This window comes from Hyperolius riggenbachi, chromosome 3, assembly GCF_040937935.1.
Source record: "Hyperolius riggenbachi isolate aHypRig1 chromosome 3, aHypRig1.pri, whole genome shotgun sequence".
NCBI classification, from domain to species: Eukaryota; Metazoa; Chordata; class Amphibia; order Anura; family Hyperoliidae; genus Hyperolius; species Hyperolius riggenbachi.
In genome coordinates this window covers 90923210-90945812 of record NC_090648.1, presented here as the reverse complement: position 1 = coordinate 90945812, position 22603 = coordinate 90923210, and the positions used below count along the sequence as shown (strand labels likewise).

The window sequence follows — 22603 nt, the reverse complement described above, 5'->3', positions numbered from 1 at the left end:
TGAGTCCCATGGGAGAAAAGCGCTTTACAAATGTTATTGTAAATGTAAAAACATGAGCCATCAACAAGCCCTTGTTAATAGTTTTGGAGAGGGTACAGCTCTGTGGAAGCACTATTTCTCTACAGGTTTCCTTTGAAACTCATATTTAGCCTAGATAATTGTCTCCCAAAGCAAGATTAGAACTCTAACCCTCAGGTGACAGTTTGAAGGCAGAGTCCTGCAAAGATACCTTGCTCAGTGACGACATACATACGTACGTGTGAGCGTACAATGTCATTTAAGCATCAGCTCGGGACTAGAAATTGCCTACAGAGTTATTCAAGAAAAAATCTTGCAATGTGAAAAACTATAGACCAAAGATTTTGCTTTTTTCAGTCTGCTTTAAAAATGCCAAACAGTCCCTAAACCTCCCTCCTAATTTCTTGTTCTTCTAGCTGGAAAGGCACATTAAGTAGAACCCTGGGACCAGTATTTTTATTCATAGGAATTGGGTTAAAAAAAAGTAATGAGCTAATCCTGACATGCTCCATTGATTTGCGTGAAGTGTGATTTTTAGTGACAGGTCCTTGTTACAAACTTTTTGTTGCCTTAAGTTTTTTTATATTGCTCAAAACAGGTTTCTGATTGGCAGACATGAGCGGATTGCACACCAATTGTCTCAAATTACTAACAGTCATCTTACTGCATCCATTTGCGAAAGACCTAAACTATTACACTGTGAACCACATGGTGGGCAGAATTCATCAGTCCTAGAACGACATTAATAAATAAGACACCTCAACATCGAAGCGGGAGATATTTATATGCCACGCCCACTTCCTGGCTAAGGCATGTGAAAAATATATGGTCTGATATGATTATTTACAGAAAGCAGTGTAATGCATTCAAGGAAGGAAAGATGAGATTACAAGAAACTCTAAATATAAAACTGGTCAATGGATTTTGCACAGATTCTGTAAAATGTAAAGGAAGGAAAACCAAAAAAATGAAAAAAATAATGTGCTGCCCCAAATAAGGGGGAAAAGAGTGACAAGATATACAACCACAGTAATACAACGTATATATTATATACATAAAGGCTCGTGACTTGACCCTCCCGGGGACACTGGCTTAAATAACAGTTTGGTTACAGGGTTTTTATTTTTCCTCTGGTGACCCACAAAACTACCAAATATCTGTTCAACAGCAAGTTTCCCAGGCGATCTGTAGTTTGCAAACCCACCGATATTTTCTGAAAACATTGGATAACTGCCTTCAACAAATCAGCAAAGATAATTTCAGGGGCTTCGGAAGCTGTCAAAGATACACGGTTTAAAGACTTTGGGGTAATTTAAGTTATACTGCAGTAATGGACACTGAAGAACAGTGGTATTCAATCATCCAATCATGTACAAAGGAATTTAAAAAATACATGACATTCTTTCCACTGAACTGGGAGTAGAGCACAGGTTCAGGTGAGCCTGCTAGCTTCTTAAGTCAAGAGATCGGTCTCTGCAAAAACATCTTGTATTTTGCCTAGCTTCAAGCAGAGCCAAGCAGTCAGGTCAACCTTTCAAGCCACCTTGAAATGAACAAAGCCAGTAAAAGGGAATCTGGTTGCCTGTTGTGATTGATGAGCACATGTATGCAGCAAGTTATTAGGGTGCAGGGTAGTTTGGAGCAGAGTTGGCTGACTTAGTCTGTGCAATTCTGTTGAGACATTACCACACAATGTCTCCTTGTTAGTCTGTACTTGGCTCACTTGAACAAACAGGCCCACATGTTCACGGTATACCAATTAACAAGCTGTGTTGATATAGCAACTTTTAATGTTTAACCTCCTTGGCGGTCTGATTCTTTCCAGATTTTAGGGTCTAAAAGCGGTGCAATTTTTTTTCACTCTTTCAGACCCTAAAACCTGAAAAAAATCATTCTGGCAGGGAGATCTGCAGCAAAAAAAAAAAAAAAAAAAATTACCTTCCTGGGCTGCAGTTTTCTCTTTGCCCACAAGATGGCGCTAATATACATATAAACAAACCTCTATATTTCTCTAATATAGAGAAGTTCGTTTTCAATGTTAGCCCGGCCCCCGATGACGTCACGCTGCCACCACCACGGCTGCGCTGCTCCAACTGGCTGCCGGGTCCCCGGAAGAATAGCGGGGACATGGGGGATCCCGGCGGCCAGGGAAAGACCCCACACTGCCGGGGAGAGAGGATGGAGTCCCGCTGCGCAGCGAGATCGCGCGCGGGACTCCACAACTACAGGTAAAGCTCTGCAATGCCTACCCCGACCTGAGCTCGGGATCACCGATAGCAGCTGCTTTTTTCTACCCCGAGCTCAGGTCGGGAAAACCGGCAAGGAGGTTAAGGCCGTCACAGGAAATCTACGGATGATCTCCAATGTCAGGAGTGGTGAGTAGGATATATATTGAGGTTCGTGGTAGCCTCGAAGGGAAAAGTGGCTAAGCACCATCGAAGAGATAACAAAAATTAGGGGGAAAGATAGTAACAGGAATCTGCTTGTATATGCAGAAACAAATCTTCAGCAAAATGAACCTTCTAGGGCAGACACCAAGCTCTTAGAAAACCATCTACCCATCTGACTCATCTGAAGATTTTAAGGGCATAAAGAAATGTTGGAAGTTTCTGTATTTGATTGGTTGGGCAGTGTTGCTGCAGAATGTTGTGAAAGGTGACAGTCGGGTTGGAGAAATAAAGGTGTAAGATACACCTTTATTTCTCCAACCCGACTGTCACCTTTCACAACATTCTGCAGCAACACTGCTCAACCAATCAAATACAGAAACTTCCAACATTTCTTTATGCCCTTAAAATCTTCAGATGAGTCAGATGAACCCCCCGAAAAACCACCTTTATCTACATTCCCTGTTCATTGAGAATTCTTGTTATTGCAAGTTCAGTCTGTTTTGGTGCTGAATATATATATATATCCAGACCACACCGATTTTATCAAAGGCTTGGTGGCAACACGCCATGGGGTTGGTTATAAAGTCTGAGCTACCAAATATGAGTCTTTCTCCTGGATTTGCTTTCCCCATGGAAAAGGCAGCAAACACCAGCCATGTCTTGTCTAGGTCATCTGGAAGGCTGCTTATTGGGATTTGGCAGCTACAGGCTGCTCCGGCGATGATATAGCATGTGGTGGGCTAGCAAGCTTTGAAAAGTTCATTTCCAGGATGTGATGCTGCAGGTGACGAACCCACTGCTCCTGAATGGAAAGAGGACCTTGGAACTGAACATCACAGAACCTGTGGAGGAGGGAGGGGAAAAAAAAAAAAAGTCTATAATTAAAAATGTCACAACTGGAAAACCTAAACATTGAGTTAAAAAGGACACCTGAAGTTTAAAAAAAAAAAAAAAAAAGTTAGATACCTACCTCAGCAGAGAGAAGCCTCTGGGTAGTTCAGAGGATTTGCAAATCTTCTTACACCCTACCGTTTCAACTCACGGTCAATTTTCATCCTATGACCACGAGTGGGCATGCATAAGTGAGGTCCGCACATGCACAGTAGAAATGAGCAGCTCATGAATGGTGTTTTTTTTCCTCCATGCACAAGCTCTATTGGGCATGCGTGGAGCCTAATTGTGCATGCCCAGTCAGCATGCCTTCGTCCATAACTGGGAGCAAAGCCGGAAGATGCTTATGCGACTTGCTCCAATCAAATAAGTTTAGAGGGACCCTTCGTTGGAATGGTGGGGTACAAGACGACCCCACCACTAAGTATCCAACACAGTGTGTGTGTGTACATATACATAGATATATATGTAGATAGATCTATCTAATTTTAGGGGGAGACCAATGACTCAGTTGAAGCCACACCTCCCATCAGACTCAGCAGATCATTGCTTCAAGACTGGCTGGAAAGGTAAGATTGGAATGAGATAGTGAGCAAGCAGCTGTAGGAACCAAAACAAAGGATTTAGAAGTTGCAGCAGGTATCAAATAATGATTCTTTGTTTATGACTAATTTAAAATCTATAAAATGCCTATAAAAATTGTGCCTGAAACAAAACGCCAGCTTTTTTTTATTGTATGGAGTACTGGGTAGCGTAGGGGAATTGCTATAATCTGTGCCAGTTTACTACTGTGGTATCTATGGGTGAGAAGGTCTCTTTACTGCCTCTTCCAGTGACACAAGTCCTCTATAATCAGAGTCCATTGTGTCACCAGGGAAGGAAGTCATTAGCTGTAAAAATACCGACCAAGCCCAAAAAGTACACCTGAAGTGACATACATCTCGTCATTCCAGCATAGTGTCCCTGTATACCAATTCAACCTTCTGAATCATAGGTTTCTTCTGGTCGCAAATGGCTGTGGATGAGCAGATTCACACAGGGCAACCACAAAGATGATCAGCTCATACCCAGTAGCATTAAGCACTTTGTTCTACTAGGCATGTGCAGACCTTATTCGAGCATTCCCAGTCCTGAAGCGCTCATTCACAAGCTGAAAAGGGGACCGGGGAACAGTGGTCTCTAACGAGACTCCGGAAGACCTCTGGACCCTCCAGAGGCTTCGAACTACTACAGGTTAGCTTTAAAGGAAATGTGAGATGTAACCAGGTTGTGTATTTATACTTACCTGGGCCCTCCTCCAGCCCCATGAGGTGCATGGGCTCCCTCACCATCCTCTCCATTCTTTAGACATTCCCTCTGGTAATCTGGCCAGCCATGCTCTTCTGCAGGACTGGCCACATTACGGGGAGTAATATCTAAAGAACGGAGCGGCCGGAGAGGATAGTGAGGGAGTACATTCACCTCATGGGGCTGGAGGAAGGCCCAGGAAAGTATAGTGTTTCCCCTAAACTAAGACCTACCCTGAAAATAAGGCTTACCTTATATATTTTAAGCATGCTTGAAATAGAAGACCTACTCCAAAAAGACGACCTAGCTGGGACGCTGTGTGTATGGGGAGGTGTGTGGTCTCTTACCGCACCTCCCTTGTGGCTGCGCCCCCCTCCGTTCCAAGTAATTTCTCCGGTGTCAGCTTATTATTCCAGCTGTGAGGGCGCCCTTTGACCCTCATGCTGAAGCTACACACAGTACACTAGGTCAGCTCTGCGCTGGCGCTCCCCTCTTGTAATCAATGTGAGCCACATCAGCTGGGCGCACAGGATTATGACAGGAAGGGAGCACCAGCGCAGTGCCAACTTGGCTTACTGCGTGCAGCGTCAGCGTGAAGTTCAAAGGGCGCCCTCACAGCTTGAATACTATGCCGCCGCTGACACCAGAGAAATTACTTGGTATGGAGGGGGACGCAGCCACAAGTGAGATGCGGTAAGACCCTCCCCATACACATAGCGTCTAGTTCCTGCCCCCAAAATACAGAGGCAGAATTGGTCCCAGCGCTGGATCGATGGAGGTGAGGGGGAAGCCTGTGGATTATCCAGAGGGTTCCCTTCACTGAGATCAATATCTAAATGGGGCACATTTAGTACCCTACAGGTATACTTTAAATGTATTTCCTGCTCTGCACAGCAAATGAATTAAAATTGCCCCTGAATCGGGAACAAAAAGAAAAAAGCCCATGGTTGGCTCGATTAACCCTTAAGTGCACTGCTCACTGTCCTTGAGCCTCCCCCTCCCCCCCCCCCCCCCCCCCCATTAGTCTTTATATTTGACAGAATCCCACAGTTGAACACTAAAACCAGGAAGGCCCCCTTAGCGGTGGCACGTGACTCAGAACTGCAAAGGCAAAAGTTCCAAACATCATGAGCAAGCGCTCGCACATGAGCGAAACATGCCTGCACAGATCAGAATAGCACTGTGCCTCTCAGAGGAACTTCAGAGAAGCTGCATAGACATGAGGACGAGGCACAAGAAATGGGTGGGAGCCAAAGTACAACGAACAGTGCCCAGACACTAAGAGGTGATCTAGCCCACCATGGGCTTCAATCAATAGGTTGAGTTTCCTGGTACAGGTATACTTTAAGATTATGACATGTTCTGCACACCACAGAATAGCTGCATGCAAAATAATATCAGACAGGATTAACACATACAAACTTTGTTCTGTCTGAATAAGTGATAACAATGGGTGCTGGACAAGAAAGAAGCCTGATGGCCGTTTCACACTACAGTGGTTCCACTGAGGCTGACCCACCTTAAGCTGGCCACCAACGGTCCAATTTCTAGCGAAAAATCGTTTGAGCGATCAGAAATTCTGATCGGATTTGTAGTAAATAATCTCCATTGGTGGACACAATCGATTATGAACGAGTGAAAAAAATGTCGCCCGAATGAATTTTCGTCGAACGAAAATTTGGATTTTCTTGGTGGTCGTGATAGATAGGAAGCAATGATTGGTTAGTTGATGGTTAAGTGAACGATTTTTCGCCCGATCAGAATTTCTAATCGCTCGAACGATTTTTCGCTAGAAATTGGACCGTTCGTGGCCAGCTTTAGGGATGGGTCAAGCTTGGAAGAAGCACCGCTGTGTAAAACTGCCACCGGGCTCCTTTCATTGCAATCTCTTATTCAGACAGAAGAAACAAAGTTTGTATGTGTCATTCCTGCCTGAGATTCTTACAATAAATTTGTTCCCTCCCCCGGGACGAGTAACTACGCCCCTGCAAAATGCCACAACTTTGTGCAGGGGCGTAGGTACTACCTCCCTCCCGCCGCGTCACCCCACTCGCGGCGCCCCCCCCCCTCCCCCCCGCGCTCGGTACCGCGGCTCATTACTGCCGATTGCCCGCCTCTAGATCAATGAATGGGAAAACAAATCCCATTCATTGATCTAAGTTCCCCTGTGAATGGCTCTGCCATTCATGAATCCTGTGCATGTAGTGCTTCCGTTTCCATAACAGTACGGAACTGAAGTCACCACTGACGACATCTTGTGGCCAAATTGTAATATTACATCCTTTTTTCTGCTCCAGTTTATCATCCCTAGTTACTTTTTTTTATAATTAACCCCTGACCTCCCACACTCCCCTAAAGTTACCATTTTTTAATTTTTTTAATAAAAAAAAAAATTACAAATAAAAAAAAATCCATAGTTACCTTAGGGACTGAACTTTAATATGTATACAAAAACTGTATACTACAATTACTTTAATTATGGGCTTGTAATTAGGGATAGACGCAAAACTTAAAAAAAGCACCTTTATTTCCAAATAAAATATTGGCGCCATGCATTGTACTAGGGAAAAAATTTAAACGTTGCAATAACCGATACAAATGGACAAATAAATATGTGTGGGTTTTAATTACGGTAGCATGTTTTATTTTGAAACTATAATGGCCGAAAACTGAGAAAATGAATTTTTTCAATTTTTTCTTATTATTCCCATTAAAGGGAACCTTAACTGAACGGGGGTTAAAGAGTTTCACTTACCTGGGGCTATTACCAGCCCCCTGCAGCAGTCCTGTGCCGCATTCACCAATGCAATTAGCGCTATTGCGGACCGCAACGCATACAAAAATATGCGTTGCCGCATATCTACGCGTGCGGAATTGCATTGATGAATGCGTCCAATAATACGCATGGCGGGCGGCGACTGGTGAGTCGTCAAAAACGAAACTAAGTGACAGCGGGGGACCAGAGGATTCCAGAGCGGCGCCGAGGGCACAGGACTGCTGCAGGGGGCTGGTAATAGCCCCAGGTAAGTGAAACTCTTTACCCCCCGTTCAGTTAAGGTTCCCTTTAAAACTGAGTTAGAATAAAATAATTCTTAACAAAAAGAACCCCCCAAAGAAAGCCTAATCAGTGGCGAAATAAACAAGATATAGATTGTTTCGTTGTGATAAGTAGTAATAAAGTTAGAGGTGAATGAATGGAAGGAGCGCTGACGGGTGAAAATTGCCCTGGTTTTCTTAAGGCCCATACACACGGGGTACGGCCGTCGCCGCAACCAAGTGGCACGCGCGTGTTGCGGCGGCAGGTCGCCCACGTGTATTACACGCGCGCCCCGAACCGTCGCCCGTCGGAGCTGTCGCCAGGCGATTGAACATGTTCAATCGCCGGCTACAGCTGTCGCCGCAGCTTCGCCGGAACTGTCGCTCGTCCCGCGTGAGTATGCGTGCTTGCGGCAGGAGACCTACGCAAGTGAATGGAGCATCCGGCCAGGGGATGCTCCATTCACAAACAGCTTCCGCCGCGTCTCTGCCTTTCTGGCGAGACGTGTGGACAGCTGTCGCTCCCTGTTCACGTGCACACATGCAACGGGGGACAATTGTCCTTAAGAGGAAAAACCCTTAGAGGTGAAAAGGTTAATGTATCAACACAAATAAACTGAGTACACTACAGTGCTGGATAGAACTTCCTCCCAGTCTCCCGTTGAGCATTACTAATCTATACATTCCAGAGCACACAGCAGTACATAGAGAAGGTGGATTATTCACCAGGGACCTACAACCCAAGCGATTTTACGTTTTTACGCATACCTACTAGTGCAGGAACATTAACACATAAATTTTTACGCGTTAGTGGTTCAATGCTTACATTTTTACGCATTGAACCACTAACGCGTAAAAATGTATGTGTTGATGTTCCTGCACTAGCGGGTATGCGTAAAAATGTACGCAATGCGACCCGCCGACCTCCCAGGTCGGCATGCTGCCAGCGGGGGACTGGAGCAGCAGTGAGTGACTAGGAGGGCACAGGATGGCTGCATGGGGCTAATAGAAGCCCCAGGTAAGTGAAACTCATGTTTTTATTTTGCTTGGACCTTCCCTTTAAGAAAGACTGATTGACAGATTCAGAGCAGCAGAGGCAGTATAAAAAAAACAGAATATATATCAAAAAATGTTTACTTCAAAAGGGATGCCGGGATTCTTTCTATTGTAAATGCCTCAGGGCAGCTTGTAACACAGACACTCCAAGCTGCTCTGCTGTTATCGAACAGCCTTTGATGAATTGAAGCCGTAGTAGTTTGGTAACTTAGAGACTAACAAAATTTTAAGCCTTATTTCTTCTATCCTATACGTTCCTAAACCTGTTCTAATGTGGTCTGGCTTACTGCATCCTTTTCTAGTTGCACTGTCTGTATTATATCTGATCTGCTTTCCTTTGTCGATCCTTGTCAGCCCAGAGAGGAATGTGCTGTGATAGGGAGAAGTTATGCACACCTCCCCCATGCCCCCTGCAGGCTGTGTGTGTGTGTGCTTTGAGTACGAGTCACAGCCGGCATCTCTGCTCACAGCCAGTTTGTCTGTGACCTTGTGAACAGCTGTGAGTGCCGAAAGATCAGTTCAAAGCCCAGACAAGCAACCAAGGCAACAAGTGGGAGAAATATTACAGCAGTGAAGTTTGAGAGGAGCCTCTTCTGCAAATGGGCACCTGCTCTAATGATGTATTTCCTGTTTGGTGGCCATCTTCATTGTTTACAAAAACAATGAATAAAACAGTGATTTTATCACCAAGAAAGCAGCAGGAGCAGCGAAAAGGTCACAGAGGGGGCTAGAGAAGACTACAGGCTGGTGCTTTTATTTATGTAAGATTTTCACAGTACAGATTCTCTTTAACAAACATCTACCGCAAATGTGAAAATATTGATGAATTAGCGCACACACAAGTGTAAAATACCGAATGGGGTATTTTAACGACTTAGATTTTGTTATCGAACAGCCTTTGATGAATTGAAGCCTATCTGGATACAAAATAAAAATCTACGTATTTAGTATCTTTAAATTACAAATGGCTTCTGTAACAAGCTGCACTGATTTTATATGGAGTTCTCAGGGCTTCTTCCAGCCCCATAAGCCTGGATCGCTCCCACGCCGCCATCCTCCGCTTCCTGGATCTGTTGGGTAGCGGGTCCCGTCACTTCCGGCGTACGCGGCCAATTGTCCGCATGATCAGGGGCCCCCTCCATATCCTTACGCGTGCGGCTGCACAAAATGCAGCCGCACGCGTAAGGGTATGCTGGGAGCCCCTGTGATGCGGACAATAGGCCGCGTGCTGCCGCCGACTGGCCGAAACTACGGGACCCGGAACCGGTGGATACAGGGAGCGGAGGACGGCGGCGTGGCAGCGATCCGTGCGTATGGGGCTGGAGGAAGCCCCAGGTATGTATAAAATCTTTTTTTCTGGCGTCTCTGGTTCCCTTTAAGAAAATAACAGACTTAAAGAGACACTGAAGCGAAAAAAAAATTATGATATTATGATCTGTATGTGTAGTACAGCTAAGAAATAAAACATTAAGATCAGATACATCAGTCTAATTGTTTCCAGTACAGGAAGAATTAAGAAACTCCAGTTGTTCTCTCTATGCAAAAAAGCCATTCATTTCTACGACTTTCAAAAGTCGTGGAGAGGGCTGTCTTCTGACTTTTATTATCTCAACTGTTTACTTTTTCTCTGCCAGAGGAGAGGTCATTAGTTCACAGACTGCTCTGAAAGAATCATTTTGAATGCTGAGTATTGTGTAATCTGCAGATATTAGAGAATGTTGCAATGTTAGAAAAAAACACCATATACCTGAAAATAAAAATATGAGAATATTTTCTTTGCTGCTAATCTTCTAGTAATTATTCATAGTACACAACCAATTCATTATATCATATATTTTTTTTCGCTTCAGTGTCTCTTTAACACTAAGGGAAAAAAAAAAAATCTCACCTGCACTTTAAAGTATAAATATTCCCCACAAACTTGACTAAAGAGGTCTGGGGAGGCCTAGGTACAAGTGAGGGAACAGGTCGTGCTCTTGCAGGAGGTCGCGAGTCATCGTTTTTGGATACCGATTCAGATACGGATTCTTCCCGAGATGGTGGTAACTCTGATGTCTTAGAGTGACGCCGTTCAGTTTCTGTAAAACAAAGAAAAAAAAAAAGAAAAGAGAAACAAAAATATAGGTAAAAACGTATACTCACAAGACACTAAAGCCACCATCACAATAATTCTTGCACCACACTTACTCTGCCCTTGCGACTCTGCTGGTTTTTCAGCCGTTGAACTTGGTGTTGTAGGACTGGTATCCTTCTCCACCACTTTTACTGGAGTAGCTGCTGGGCTCTCCTTCTCTGGCCCAGATTTTTGAGTCTGTAAAGCACGCTTGAACTTTTTGGAGAAAGGCCGCCCCTGGATGTAATTTAGATAGGCTCCAGCCTTCTGTGGTCTCTGCTTCATCCACTCTCGTAAGGTTTCAATGGGGGAACCGTTGACACACCACTCAGTTACACCGAACTGTCGAAGATGAGCTCTTGCATGGCTGGCCAAGGCCTTCCGATTCTCAAAGATCAATCCGCAAAGCTCACAGCAAGCCTCCACTAGCAATCAGGACAGTAGTAAATATAGAAAAGAGGGAGAAGGGAGCACAAAATGTGGGAGAGAAATGAGATGTGGAAAACATTAAAAATAATTTAATACATTGGTTCTCAACACATTGGGCATGATTTACAAAGATTTTTCACCTTATCTATGTTACTTTAAGCTCCCAAAGAGCAAAAATGTAATATACCAGTAATTAAGGTTAAAAAAAAAAAAAAAAAAAAAAAAAAAAGTAATACAGATATGAAGTTATTCATGAACAACTTACTTTGATTATTTTTCTTGGAAATGTGTTGAAAGGTTATTTTTATCAATTAGGTGATAAGTAGAGATGAGCGTAATGACCTAATTACGAATTTCCGAAATTTCGCGAAATTACTACAATTACGATTTTAGCAGTAATCGAAATTTCGTAATTTTTGCAAATTACGCAAATTTTCGTAATTACGATTACGAAATTTAGTATTTTAAAGTTTGCAAAGGTTTCTATCCCTCTAGATGCCTAAAATGAATAACCAACCAACCCTCCTCCTCCTCCTCCTCCCTCTCTCTCTCTCTCCAGAGATTTGTAGTATTTCAAAACCATACTCACATTCATGACATGTCCAGGGATCAAACCCAGGCCAACCACATGGAAGACAGCTATGCTCACCACCATACCACCAAACACACACTAAATAGACTGCTAACCTAAATCTTACTTGTAGACAGTCATATGAGACACATGCTGGGTGCAGGGCTTTGTGATTGGACCATGCGATAGAGTGAGGTGCAAAAATGAAATCATGCCTAGCAGAGGATGGTTTCACAGTGCTAAATGCTAGGCTGGCTGTGGTGCAATTGGTTAGTGTGTCTGGCTGGTAACAGCAAGGTTACAGGTTCAATTCCATCCAGGCATGTCTTTTCCTTTTGCGTTCAACAGTTGTCCAAACAGAGCCAACAGAGCCCCAGATAGCCATGTAGAGTTAGGTCACAGCTAGCCTGGCTGTGGTGCAATTGGTTAGTGTGTCTGGCTGGTAACAGCAAGGTTACAGGTTCGATTCCATCCAGGCATGTCTTTTCCTTTTGCGTTCAACAGTTGTCCAAACAGAGCCAACAGAGCCCCAGATAGCCATGTAGAGTTAGGTCACAGCTAGCCTGGCTGTGGTGCAATTGGTTAGTGTGTCTGGCTGGTAACAGCAAGGTTACAGGTTCGATTCCATCCAGGCATGTCTTTTCCTTTTGCGTTCAACAGTTGTCCAAACAGAGCCAACAGAGCCCCAGATAGCCATGTAGAGTTAGGTCACAGCTAGCCTGGCTGTGGTGCAATTGGTTAGTGTGTCTGGCTGGTAACAGCAAGGTTACAGGTTTGATTCCATCCAGGCATGTCTTTTCCTTTTGCGTGCGCGCGCTGCGCCATTGAACCCCATGGGGTATTTTGCGTGCGTAAAACTTTACGCATGCAAAACTTTGTGCTCGGTGTTTGGACAACTGTTGAACTCAAAAGGAAAAGACATGCCTGGATGGAATCGAACCTGTAACCTTGCTGTTACCAGCCAGACACACTAACCAATTGCACCACAGCCAGGCTAGCTGTGACCTAACTCTACATGGCTATCTGGGGCTCTGTTGGCTCTGTTTGGACAACTGTTGAACGCAAAAGGAAAAGACATGCCTGGATGGAATTGAACCTGTAACCTTGCTGTTACCAGCCAGACACACTAACCAATTGCACCACAGCCAGCCTAGCATTTAGCACTGTGAAACCATCCTCTGCTAGGCATGATTTCATTTTTGCACCTCACTATCGCATGGTCCAATCACAAAGCCCTGCACCCAGCATGTGTCTCATATGACTGTCTACAAGTAAGATTTAGGTTAGCAGTCTATTTAGTGTGTGTTTGGTGGTATGGTGGTGAGCATAGCTGTCTTCCATGTGGTTGGCCTGGGTTTGATCCCTGGACATGTCATGAATGTGAGTATGGTTTTGAAATACTACAAATCTCTGGAGAGAGAGAGAGAGAGAGAGAGAGAGAGAGAGAGAGAGAGAGAGAGAGAGAGAGGGAGGGAGAGAGAGAGAGGGAGGAGGAGGAGGAGGAGGAGGAGGCTGGCCTATTCATTTTAGGCATCTAGAGGGATAGAAACCTTTACAAACCTGAAAAAGTAAAATTTCGGTTGGAGACACGAAATTCGTCATTACGGGAGTGAAATTTCGATTACGAAATTGTAAATTACGATTTGAAAATTAATTACGAAATTACGAATTTGGGTCGTAATGTTAAATTTCGCATTCGTAATAAAAGCAGTTCGAAATTTCGAAAATTTCGGCTCATCTCTAGTGATAAGTCATTTATGAGAAGTTTTGTGAAGAGAGTCCAATGTGCAGGTACCCCATGGGCTACTTTATGTGCGCTTAGAGGTTGCTAGAATTTGTCCAAGCTTATACATTGTAATACGTTTTTAGATGAAAAATGATAACTTATACCTGTATGATAAAATGTGCCTCAAATGGGTACTCAATAGAGGGAAGCCTCTGCATAAACCAGAGGCTTCCCAGTCCATCATCTCATTCCTGCGCAGTTCCCACCGTAAAACAGTCAACAAGACCTTGCACATGCGCAGTAGCATGGACCCGATCAGGCTTAGCTTTTTCTGCCAAACTCCAAGCAGGTCCATGGTAACATGTAGGCGTATTGTGGCAACCTTTAGGAGGACACAGTGCTGGAAGGTAGCGATGTAGGGAGACAGGGATAGCATCTGGAGGATCCGAGGCTTCCTTCTCCTAAGGGAAGTACCTCTCTTATGCGTTTGTAAACCTCACAGGTTTGCTTTAAAAAGTGTTAATACACAATTATGGAAATCTAATAAATGTGTCAAGGAGTACCATACTTGAGAATATGTTAATCACAATAGGGGGTACTTGGTCAGCACAGTCATTAATGGGGTACATGCTATAATGTTGATTAACATTGATCTAATACACACAAAGTCGCACTTTCACACCTATACTTACTGCTAGTGACTTGTTTCTCTGGAGAAGCCTTCATTTTGACCTTGAATGGCAGCTCTGTCTGGATGTAAGACTTTGGCTTACCATCTGGAGAAAAAGACTTGGGCTTGGAGTCACCTTGCATGAAGTGTTTAGGCTTATTTTCTCCAGCCACAAAAGTCTTGGGCCTTCCATCACCATGCAAATAGCTCTTGGGCTTGCCGTCGCCTTGCACAAATTGCTTCGGTCTATGTTCACCTGGTAAAAACCCCTTTGGCCTTCCATCGTGCAAAAAAGTCTTTGGCCTTCCTTCACCACCTTGTAAAAATTGTTTGGGTTTCCCATCAGTATGCATGTAAGTCTTAGGCCGATTCTCCTCCGCTACAAGGGATCTTGGTCTATTGTCACCCTGTATGAAGGACTTAGTCTGGTTGCAAGTCTTTGGCTCTGTACTCATATAGCCCTTTGGCTCAGACTGTGTAAGTCTAGGTTCATGCGATGCTGGCCTTTTAGTTGGTACTGGTGAAAGGAAATTGTTGTGAGGACGATTAGCAGGTGAAACAGTAATATCTCGGGACATCCCTGGTGCCCCAACACCAAGAGGTGAGAGTCTATGTGATGGGCTGTGTGGCTCATCCTCCCCACGAGGTTCCTTTTTGATGTTAGAAACTTGATGCTGTGGAGTCAGGCGCCTCTTGCGTATGATTTCTCTCAGAGTATCGATGGGTGAGCCGTTCACGTGCCACTCCGTTATACCCATTTGACGGAGATGTGAACGTGCATGACTAGAGAGTCCCTTGCGGTTCTCAAAAAACTCATTGCAGAACTCACATCGGATGTCCCGGGTGGGGTCTGACTGAGAAGCTGAGAAGAACAGTAAATCTGGTTAATAATACATACAAACAGAACATTGGCAAGGCTTGGGCACAGTCCAAGCAAGCACAAAATGATGGGTGGGGGGGAAGGCAGATAGAAAGGAAAAAGGGGAGAAACCAGTCAAACAATGTTAGTAGACTAACTTCGCAGTAATCACACACAAAAAAATGCAAGATGAAAGAATTTCAACATCTAACAAACCACATCACACATGCACATGGCAAAGTCACTTGGCAAAAACAGTGGCAAATTCAAAACTGGCCAATGTTAAACATGGCACAATAGGGTGCATAAAGCTCATCGATTGCATCAAACCTTTTCAATACCTCTGTACTACCAAAGGGCAACAAAACTTAAAGGCTAAAAGTTTCATCAAAAAAAAAGTTATGCAAAACAGGCTACAACACAAAAAAAGATGTCTGGTGCTCTCTATGAATCACTGGACAATCAGTCTGTACCAAAATCTGCCTCGGCTTATAAGCTACAGGAAAAACAGGAAAAGATGAACATACTCAAAACCCGAAACAACGGGCTATTGAATCTTGTCATATATGCATTTTTTTATGTCCTGTATTACCCTTACATGTACCACAAAGAATGCTGTGAAGAGGAGCAGTGACTGTGGGGTGTATTTAGCCAAGCCAAAGTTCTAAAGTACTATGGATAATAATGAAAAATGACAGGCAAATTGTCACTTCAACAACCAGGTAGAAGCAAAATGCATTACAGCAGCAACCAAAAATGTGTCAGCATTAGGGAGCAATTAACCAGTTTATTTCCTCATACACTACTACTATTGTCCCCACCCAGAGAGCACTAGCGAGCTGAGAGAACAAGGACATCCAGGTCACAAAGGCCTCCATTTAACTAAAGTAAACAATTCGGTGTAGCTGTTCGTTATGTGTTTATTGATTAGCAGTTTTCTGTAGTCATAAATAAAGGAGAATTCCTTACTGGTTGCTGCAATATTGCTCTTTGCTTTATACCAGGGCTGAACAAAATCGCTGAAGATTAAATGTTTCAGCTAACTTTTGAGTTCTTTTCTAACTGTAAATGCAGTTAGAACGTCTTGCTGGCTAAAGGAGATTGAGTTCCGTATTCATTTTTTCCAGCTCTACTTTTAAGTGGCATTGTCAAATTTTATCTACAGTCTAAACAACATAAAACTCAACAGCTAAAACCATCTGAATGGTTTTCAAGGGTTAAAATTCCTGTCTTTTCACTTCATGCAGCTGCTGATTGATAAGCCAGCCTATGCAGGCCAGAATTATCAGATTGAGCTGTAAGTATATACACTGTGTAAACAAGGCATAAAAGTTTACACAGGGGGCGGGGGAGTGAGAGGTGGCAGAGAACTTTATCCCCCTTACTTGCTCAACAATTTCTTCTCTAGGAGTATATCTGGTCATTTGTCCTGAATCCAGCAGTCAGCTTCAGTGAGGTGCAAGTATGCATTTAAAAGGACGTCAGAGAAGTCTAATGCTGGGAATACATGATAAAGTTTTTTCGGCAGATAGATGGCTCGATAGATCTGATTTCAATTTTTTTTCTGATCACTTCTATACAAATCAATCAGAAAAACTTTGAAAAACAGTTCAGACCTGTCGGAAATAACCTTGTAAACCATCTGCCCGAAAAAAAACAAACTCATTTTGTATTATAGTGTTTAATAGTAATTTTTATTGTGCTCAGGAGGAAAACCATTTTTTTTTTTTTTTTTTATGATAATACCACTTAAAGCGGACCCAAACCAAACTTTTTTTTATTTAAAAATATTTAGTTGCACCACTCTGACACATGCAAAGATAAACACTCCTTCAAACCTATGAGCATTTCAGTGCATGCTTTTCACCCTTCTCTTCATAGCTAGGGTTATACTGGGGGCAGCCATTAGCAATTCCTCCATTGCCAGACACCACTTACTCCATCAGTTTGCCGGATTTTGTCCCGGTAATTTGAAAGGAAGGGAGGGGTTCCTCCAATAAATGTAAAATATTTTATATTTGTCATCATGCAGCTGAAAAAAGGCTGCTATTATTATAATTTAGAAAATAGATTTTATTTCTGAAATCTTGTATTTTTAATTTGGGTTCACTTTAAAATGGATTTTTTCCTTTTAGGTGGAAAAATGTAACACCAGCTCTCAGTTTTCCTTGGTGTGACAGCCAACCACTGCTGTACTTGCCATGGAACGCAAAGGATGTGGGAAGGCAGGCTGTATCACACCAACTAAGATCCACTCTGGTAGATTTGGAGTTGCAATTGTTATGCTGACCATTGACAATATTTTGGTTAGCAATTTTATCCATCGATTCCTGTCTGATCAATCACTGCCACGTCTGAGGAACAATTGCTCACACTCACAGCCTAAAAGTGACCAGATAGGACAGTTTTTGGGGGACAATGGATGCATATCTAATTGCAATGTCAGCCCTTGGTAAATGGCGTGCCTCCACACATACAGCCTTGTTTAAGCAGTCTGCAACGACCACAAATGGTAGATCAGAAGGTACTGGTCATTTTACCACTTGCAGAACATTTCATGTCTATAACTTAAGAAAGGAATGGCAGGTAATCTACATGATCAGCATTGCTGTCCAAGAAAATGCTACAGTATACCTCTGGTTAAATGTTTGAATCTCACCAGGAACAAGCATGGAAATCAGATATTCTCATATTCCTGGTCTGCATATTTGTTTCAGGTGAAAGTCTCAAGTGCACATCCAGAGGACCAGAATTTACAATGCAGTTTCCGAAAGAGACCAACAATGGAACTATAGATGTTTTCATGACAGTCTTGTGAAAAAGGTCATCACCTATCTCTGAAGAGTCAAATGGAAATCTGAACCAGGTTACGTGTGTGAAAACGTTACACGTTGATACCCGAGATAAGCACCTATCAAAACCTGAAGTACCAAACGTGATATCAATTTCTGAAAACAGGTCATGTAGACTAACCAAAATATGCATGGGTTGCAAAAGCCTCAGAAGAAGTGTTTGTATCGGTAAGCCACACAGTAGTATATGTCTCATGCATTTCAAAAATCTACTGCACTAAAACTTAGGAGTCAACGAGCACACACAATTTAACCAACTCATGACCCAATCATGGTCTGGACTCAAGTGACGCAAGGGTTATTTGGGAAAGCCAGGGTTGTCTGAATTAAATATATGAATGAAGCAGACAAGATGGGAAGCAATGAAGAAGATGAGCAAGTACACGAAGAGCTGCGGGTCACCAGCCCACTTACACAAGTTTAAAGGTGAAAGCTCGTTGGACCATTCACTGGCCTGGTAGGTAGGAAGCCGATGAGGCTTGCGTTGCACTGCCGGAGCCAACCCACTGTAAGGGTGGGAACCGGATGGGGAAGAGGGAGGATGATGAGGGAGGCGCTTCTCCGAGCTGTGACCTCCGATTCTGGTGCCCGTTCTGGGACAGGTCCCACTAGCCAAGATCTCCCTCAGGGTGTCGATGGGTGAGCCGTTGACATGCCACTCTGTGACGCCCATCTGGCGCAGGTGGGAGCGTGCGTGGCTCGACAGGCCCTTTCTGTTCTCAAAGAATTCGCCGCAGAACTCGCAGCGGACTACTTCCGAGCTCGGGGCTAGAGAAGTGGATGACAAACAAAATCGCCATCTTGAAAAGGTGGCAGCAAATACTACACAATGGGATATCAACAGATTTAGATGTGTTGCAATATTTTAAGATGACCAGACTGTCTTTCCTATATTATGTATAAGGAAACACCCAGTAATATTTTTGTTTTACTACTCTTACAGCAGATAAAAAAAAAAAAAAAAAAAAAAAGAACATTCAAACGGTGATCAGGGTTGGCTTCCTGCAGATAGCACTGTGAGGTGGTGAAAAATCTCATAAATGAAATGCAAATTTCAAATTGATGGATTATGTAAATTTTATAGGGCAAATTTAAGCTGCTTGAAAATGGACCAATTGAATTTTACCTCCGCAGGATTTGATTTGTTCATTTTCCAGCTGCATATATTTGCATACAACATTTGCATAATGCGGCATCAACTCAAAATTGCATCTCATGGACCATCCCTACTCATCTCAACCTGCATCAATTACTCCTGACTATCGTTTAGTCACCCTCAGAGTGTGGACAGGAGGCAGCGAGATTCTTCACAAACAGGAAGAATAGAATCTACTTTTTATGATGAAGTTAGGCACCGTGTAGTAAAGCAAAAATAAGACTTCCCATATTAAATGTTTACATCAATCAGAAGTCTGGTCATCTTATAATTTGAAGGGCGTTAAAATTATTTTCACCAATAGACACACTGGGACTCCTTAACAAGAGCTTAAAAACAAAAACAAAACAAAACTGATTGCTTCCTAAATAATTAAGCTGTTATTCGAAATTTCTACTCTAAAATGTTATAAAAAGGAGGCCCAGGTTGAGGATGGGTATAGACAGAAGCAACAGAGCATTTAACACATGGCAAGCAGCCTTCTATGGTGACCATATTTCTAAAACTTGATCATTAAGCATAATAATTTGCATTAATTAGCAATGTATGATTTGTGCATTGTAAATCTTGTAACATATTAAAAATTACCTGTCCGGCTCCTGCAATTCCATTTCCTGTTTTCTGGACAGAAAGTTCCTAGACTTAACTGGGTTTAATATTGAAGTTATCCTGAACATTTAAAAAAAAAAAAAAAAAAAATTGCACCTGAAGTGTAAAAAAACCCTCCACCAAGATAAAAATCTGCTTTATATATGATATCTAGGGTTGCAAAAGTATGAAAATGATAAAATACCATGGTATGACGGTATCACGGTATAATACAATTATTTGGATCCCGGCCGCCCTCTTACAAATAATGTGCTACCCCCCCATACCCTGACCAACCCCCCCCCCCGCATGGTTGTAAGATGTGAATTACTCCTTCGGCATACCTATGATTCATCCACTGGAAGATTTAAGCGCAGGGTAAAGCTGCAAAACAGCTCACCCTGCTCCTGCAAAAAACCTGCCAACATTAAATACTATCCCCCCCAGGTCACCATGGATAGTGGAGAAAGATGTAATTCGGCTGTCATCTATTGCTGGCAGCCGAATTACAGCGTTTTTATAGTAATTTGTGCTCTGTCTTGCCGGCACCCTAATTACTCACTGAGCACCACTATAGCCGTAATTCCTATTACCACCTATGGCGGCACTGGCTGCGCCTTAATATCCGGCACCGTTTTTACAGAGCTCCACTTCCTAACCCCCCCAGTATGGTAGCCAAGTATAGGTGCCTACAGTTTAGCTATTTAGGTACAGGTGCCTCCAGTATAAGTAGCCAGGAATAGGTGCAGCCAGTAATAGGTGGCTGCAGTATAGCTAGCCAGGGATGGGTGTAGCTAGTAATAGGCGGGTGTAGTATAGGTAGCCAGGGATGGGTGTAGCCAGTAATACAGTAGGTGGCCCCAGTATAGGTAGCCAGGGATGAGTGTAGCCAGTAATAGGTGGCCCCAGTATAGCTAGCCAGGGATGGGTGTAGCCAGTAATAGGTGGCCGCAGCATAGATAGCCAGAGTTGGGTTTAGCCAGCGCCCCCAGGGGGCACTGTTAAAGGGAAATGAAACGCAAGAGCAGGCAGAAGGAAGAGGTGTTAAATCCCACCACTGTTTGTGTGCCAGCTGTTGTATCGCATCCCCGCCTATACCGCGGAAACCGGTATAACGCGATTGTGCATGGTATGATTACCGTGCACTATCAAACCCCGGTATACCGTGGCAACCCTAATGGTATCTGTTCTAGTTGGTTATGCCCGGTACACACAATGATATTTTCTGGCTGATTTACTGTCAGATCGATTTGCAACATGTCCAATCTGATTTTTCAAACTATTTTTCCGTAGAAGCGCATGAAAAATCGATTGGCAATCAGATCCTCTGCCTCTATTTTGGCCATGACCTTGAACAAGCATGGCTTAAAAGGGCAACTATCACTGTTAAAGGACAACTGAAGTGAGAGGGATATGGAGGCTGCCATAGTTTTTCCTTTTAAGTAATACCAATTACCTTGCTGTCTGCTTCTAATACTTTTAGCCATAGACCCTGAACAAGCATGCAGCAGATCAGATGTTTCTGACATTGTCAGATCTGACAAGATTAGCTGCATGCTTGCTTCTGGTGTTATTCAGACACTAATGCTGCCAAATAGATCAGCAAGGCTGCGGCAACTGGTATTGGTTAAAGGAAATGAATATGGCAGCCTCCATATACTTCTCGCTTCAGATGCCATTTAAAGCGGAATATAACCCTGCATTTCAACTTTGCTCTAAAACATTATTTACAGTATATTATATGCAACCAGCATTTTTTTTTTACTAGACCAGCATTGGAAGGGTTACACAGGGCTTTAAAGTTCCTGGAGATTTCTGCAGACAATCCGAAGCTGAAATAGATACATTTTGTTTACATAAATGTATCTAAGTGTTGAATGTGACTCACTCTCTCTGAGCTGGAGGACAGCCAAAGTGTGTAACATTCAACACTTACCGTATTTTTCGGAATATAAGACGCACTTTTTCTCCCCCAAAAGAGGGGGGAAAAAGTCAGTGCGTCTTATATTCCAAAGAATGAAAAAATCGTACAGAAATGTCACCTGTGTATGCTGGTGTCTGGCGGCAGTGTCGGGCAGCCTGTGCAGGTGGCGTGTAAATGTGTCGGGCAGCCAGCCTGTCAGCATTGCATGGCTCTGAGCGGCACTGTTCTCCCCCTTTTACAGGGCTCCGCGATCGGTTTCTGGGGATTGGCACCGGGTGGGACTACAGTGTGTGCGGTGCAGTCTTCCGCTCCCCTTGCAAAGTAATAAGGCAGCGGCGGGTGTTGCAGCCGCGGGCATCACTCACCTCGTCCTTGGAGCCCGCGAGATCAGCCACTTGTCTGTGTGTCTCTCGCCTTCTCTCTAGTGCCGGTACTTCCTGGTCGCGTCTTTACAGACGTCGCGTCTGTAATGACGCGACCAGGAAGTACCGACACTAGAGGGAAGGCGAGAGAGACACAGACAAGCGGCTGATCTCGCGGGCTCCAAGGACGAGGTGAGTGATGCCCGCGGCTGCAACACCTGCCGCTGCCTTATTACTTTGCAGGGTGAGTGGAAGACTGGAGGACGACGCTAGGCACACAGAGGACCCAGGACGGCAGATCACCACGGGCATGGTCAAGTCAGGTGAGTGATTCCCGCGGTAATGGGGGAAGGCCACAAAGGGGGACTTGAGGTGGACATCAAGGGGGACACCACAAAGGGAGACGGAGAGGACACAAGAGGGCACAGTTGGAGACCACAAGGGGACAAGAGGAGAAAAGGAGGCCATGAAGGAGGACAGGAGGAGGGCACAATGAGGCACAGAAGGAGGATGGGCTGGACACAATGGGGATAGCAGGAATCCACAAAGTTGGTCAGGAGGAGGCTACAAGGGGGGACATGAGAAGGCCACAATGGGGGCAGGAGGAAGCCACAACAGGGGTCAGGAGGAGGCCAGAGGGGGGGGGACAGGAGGAGGCCACAAGGGGGACAGGAG

The 22603-nt window shown here is 43.9% G+C and overlaps 1 protein-coding gene across 7 annotated transcripts in view; it reads right to left on the bottom strand.

Moving 5' to 3' along the window:
• Nucleotides 1–2902: 2902 nt before the first annotated feature.
• WIZ (WIZ zinc finger) overlaps nucleotides 2903–22603 on the bottom strand; it is a 130128-nt gene continuing 110427 nt past the window's right edge. For 6 of the 7 annotated variants that reach the window (XM_068274560.1, XM_068274556.1, XM_068274559.1 and 3 more), the window contains 5 exons: nucleotides 18313–18666; nucleotides 14210–15049; nucleotides 10866–11216; nucleotides 10567–10756; nucleotides 2903–3250 (listed from right to left, as the gene is read on the bottom strand). In XM_068274560.1, the coding sequence (XP_068130661.1) occupies nucleotides 3094–3250; nucleotides 10567–10756; nucleotides 10866–11216; nucleotides 14210–15049; nucleotides 18313–18666 (1892 nt within the window). In that variant the 3' untranslated portion in view covers nucleotides 2903–3093. The remainder of the gene's footprint in view (nucleotides 3251–10566; nucleotides 10757–10865; nucleotides 11217–14209; nucleotides 15050–18312; nucleotides 18667–22603) is intronic. The other variant, XM_068274562.1, reaches the window with a different exon arrangement.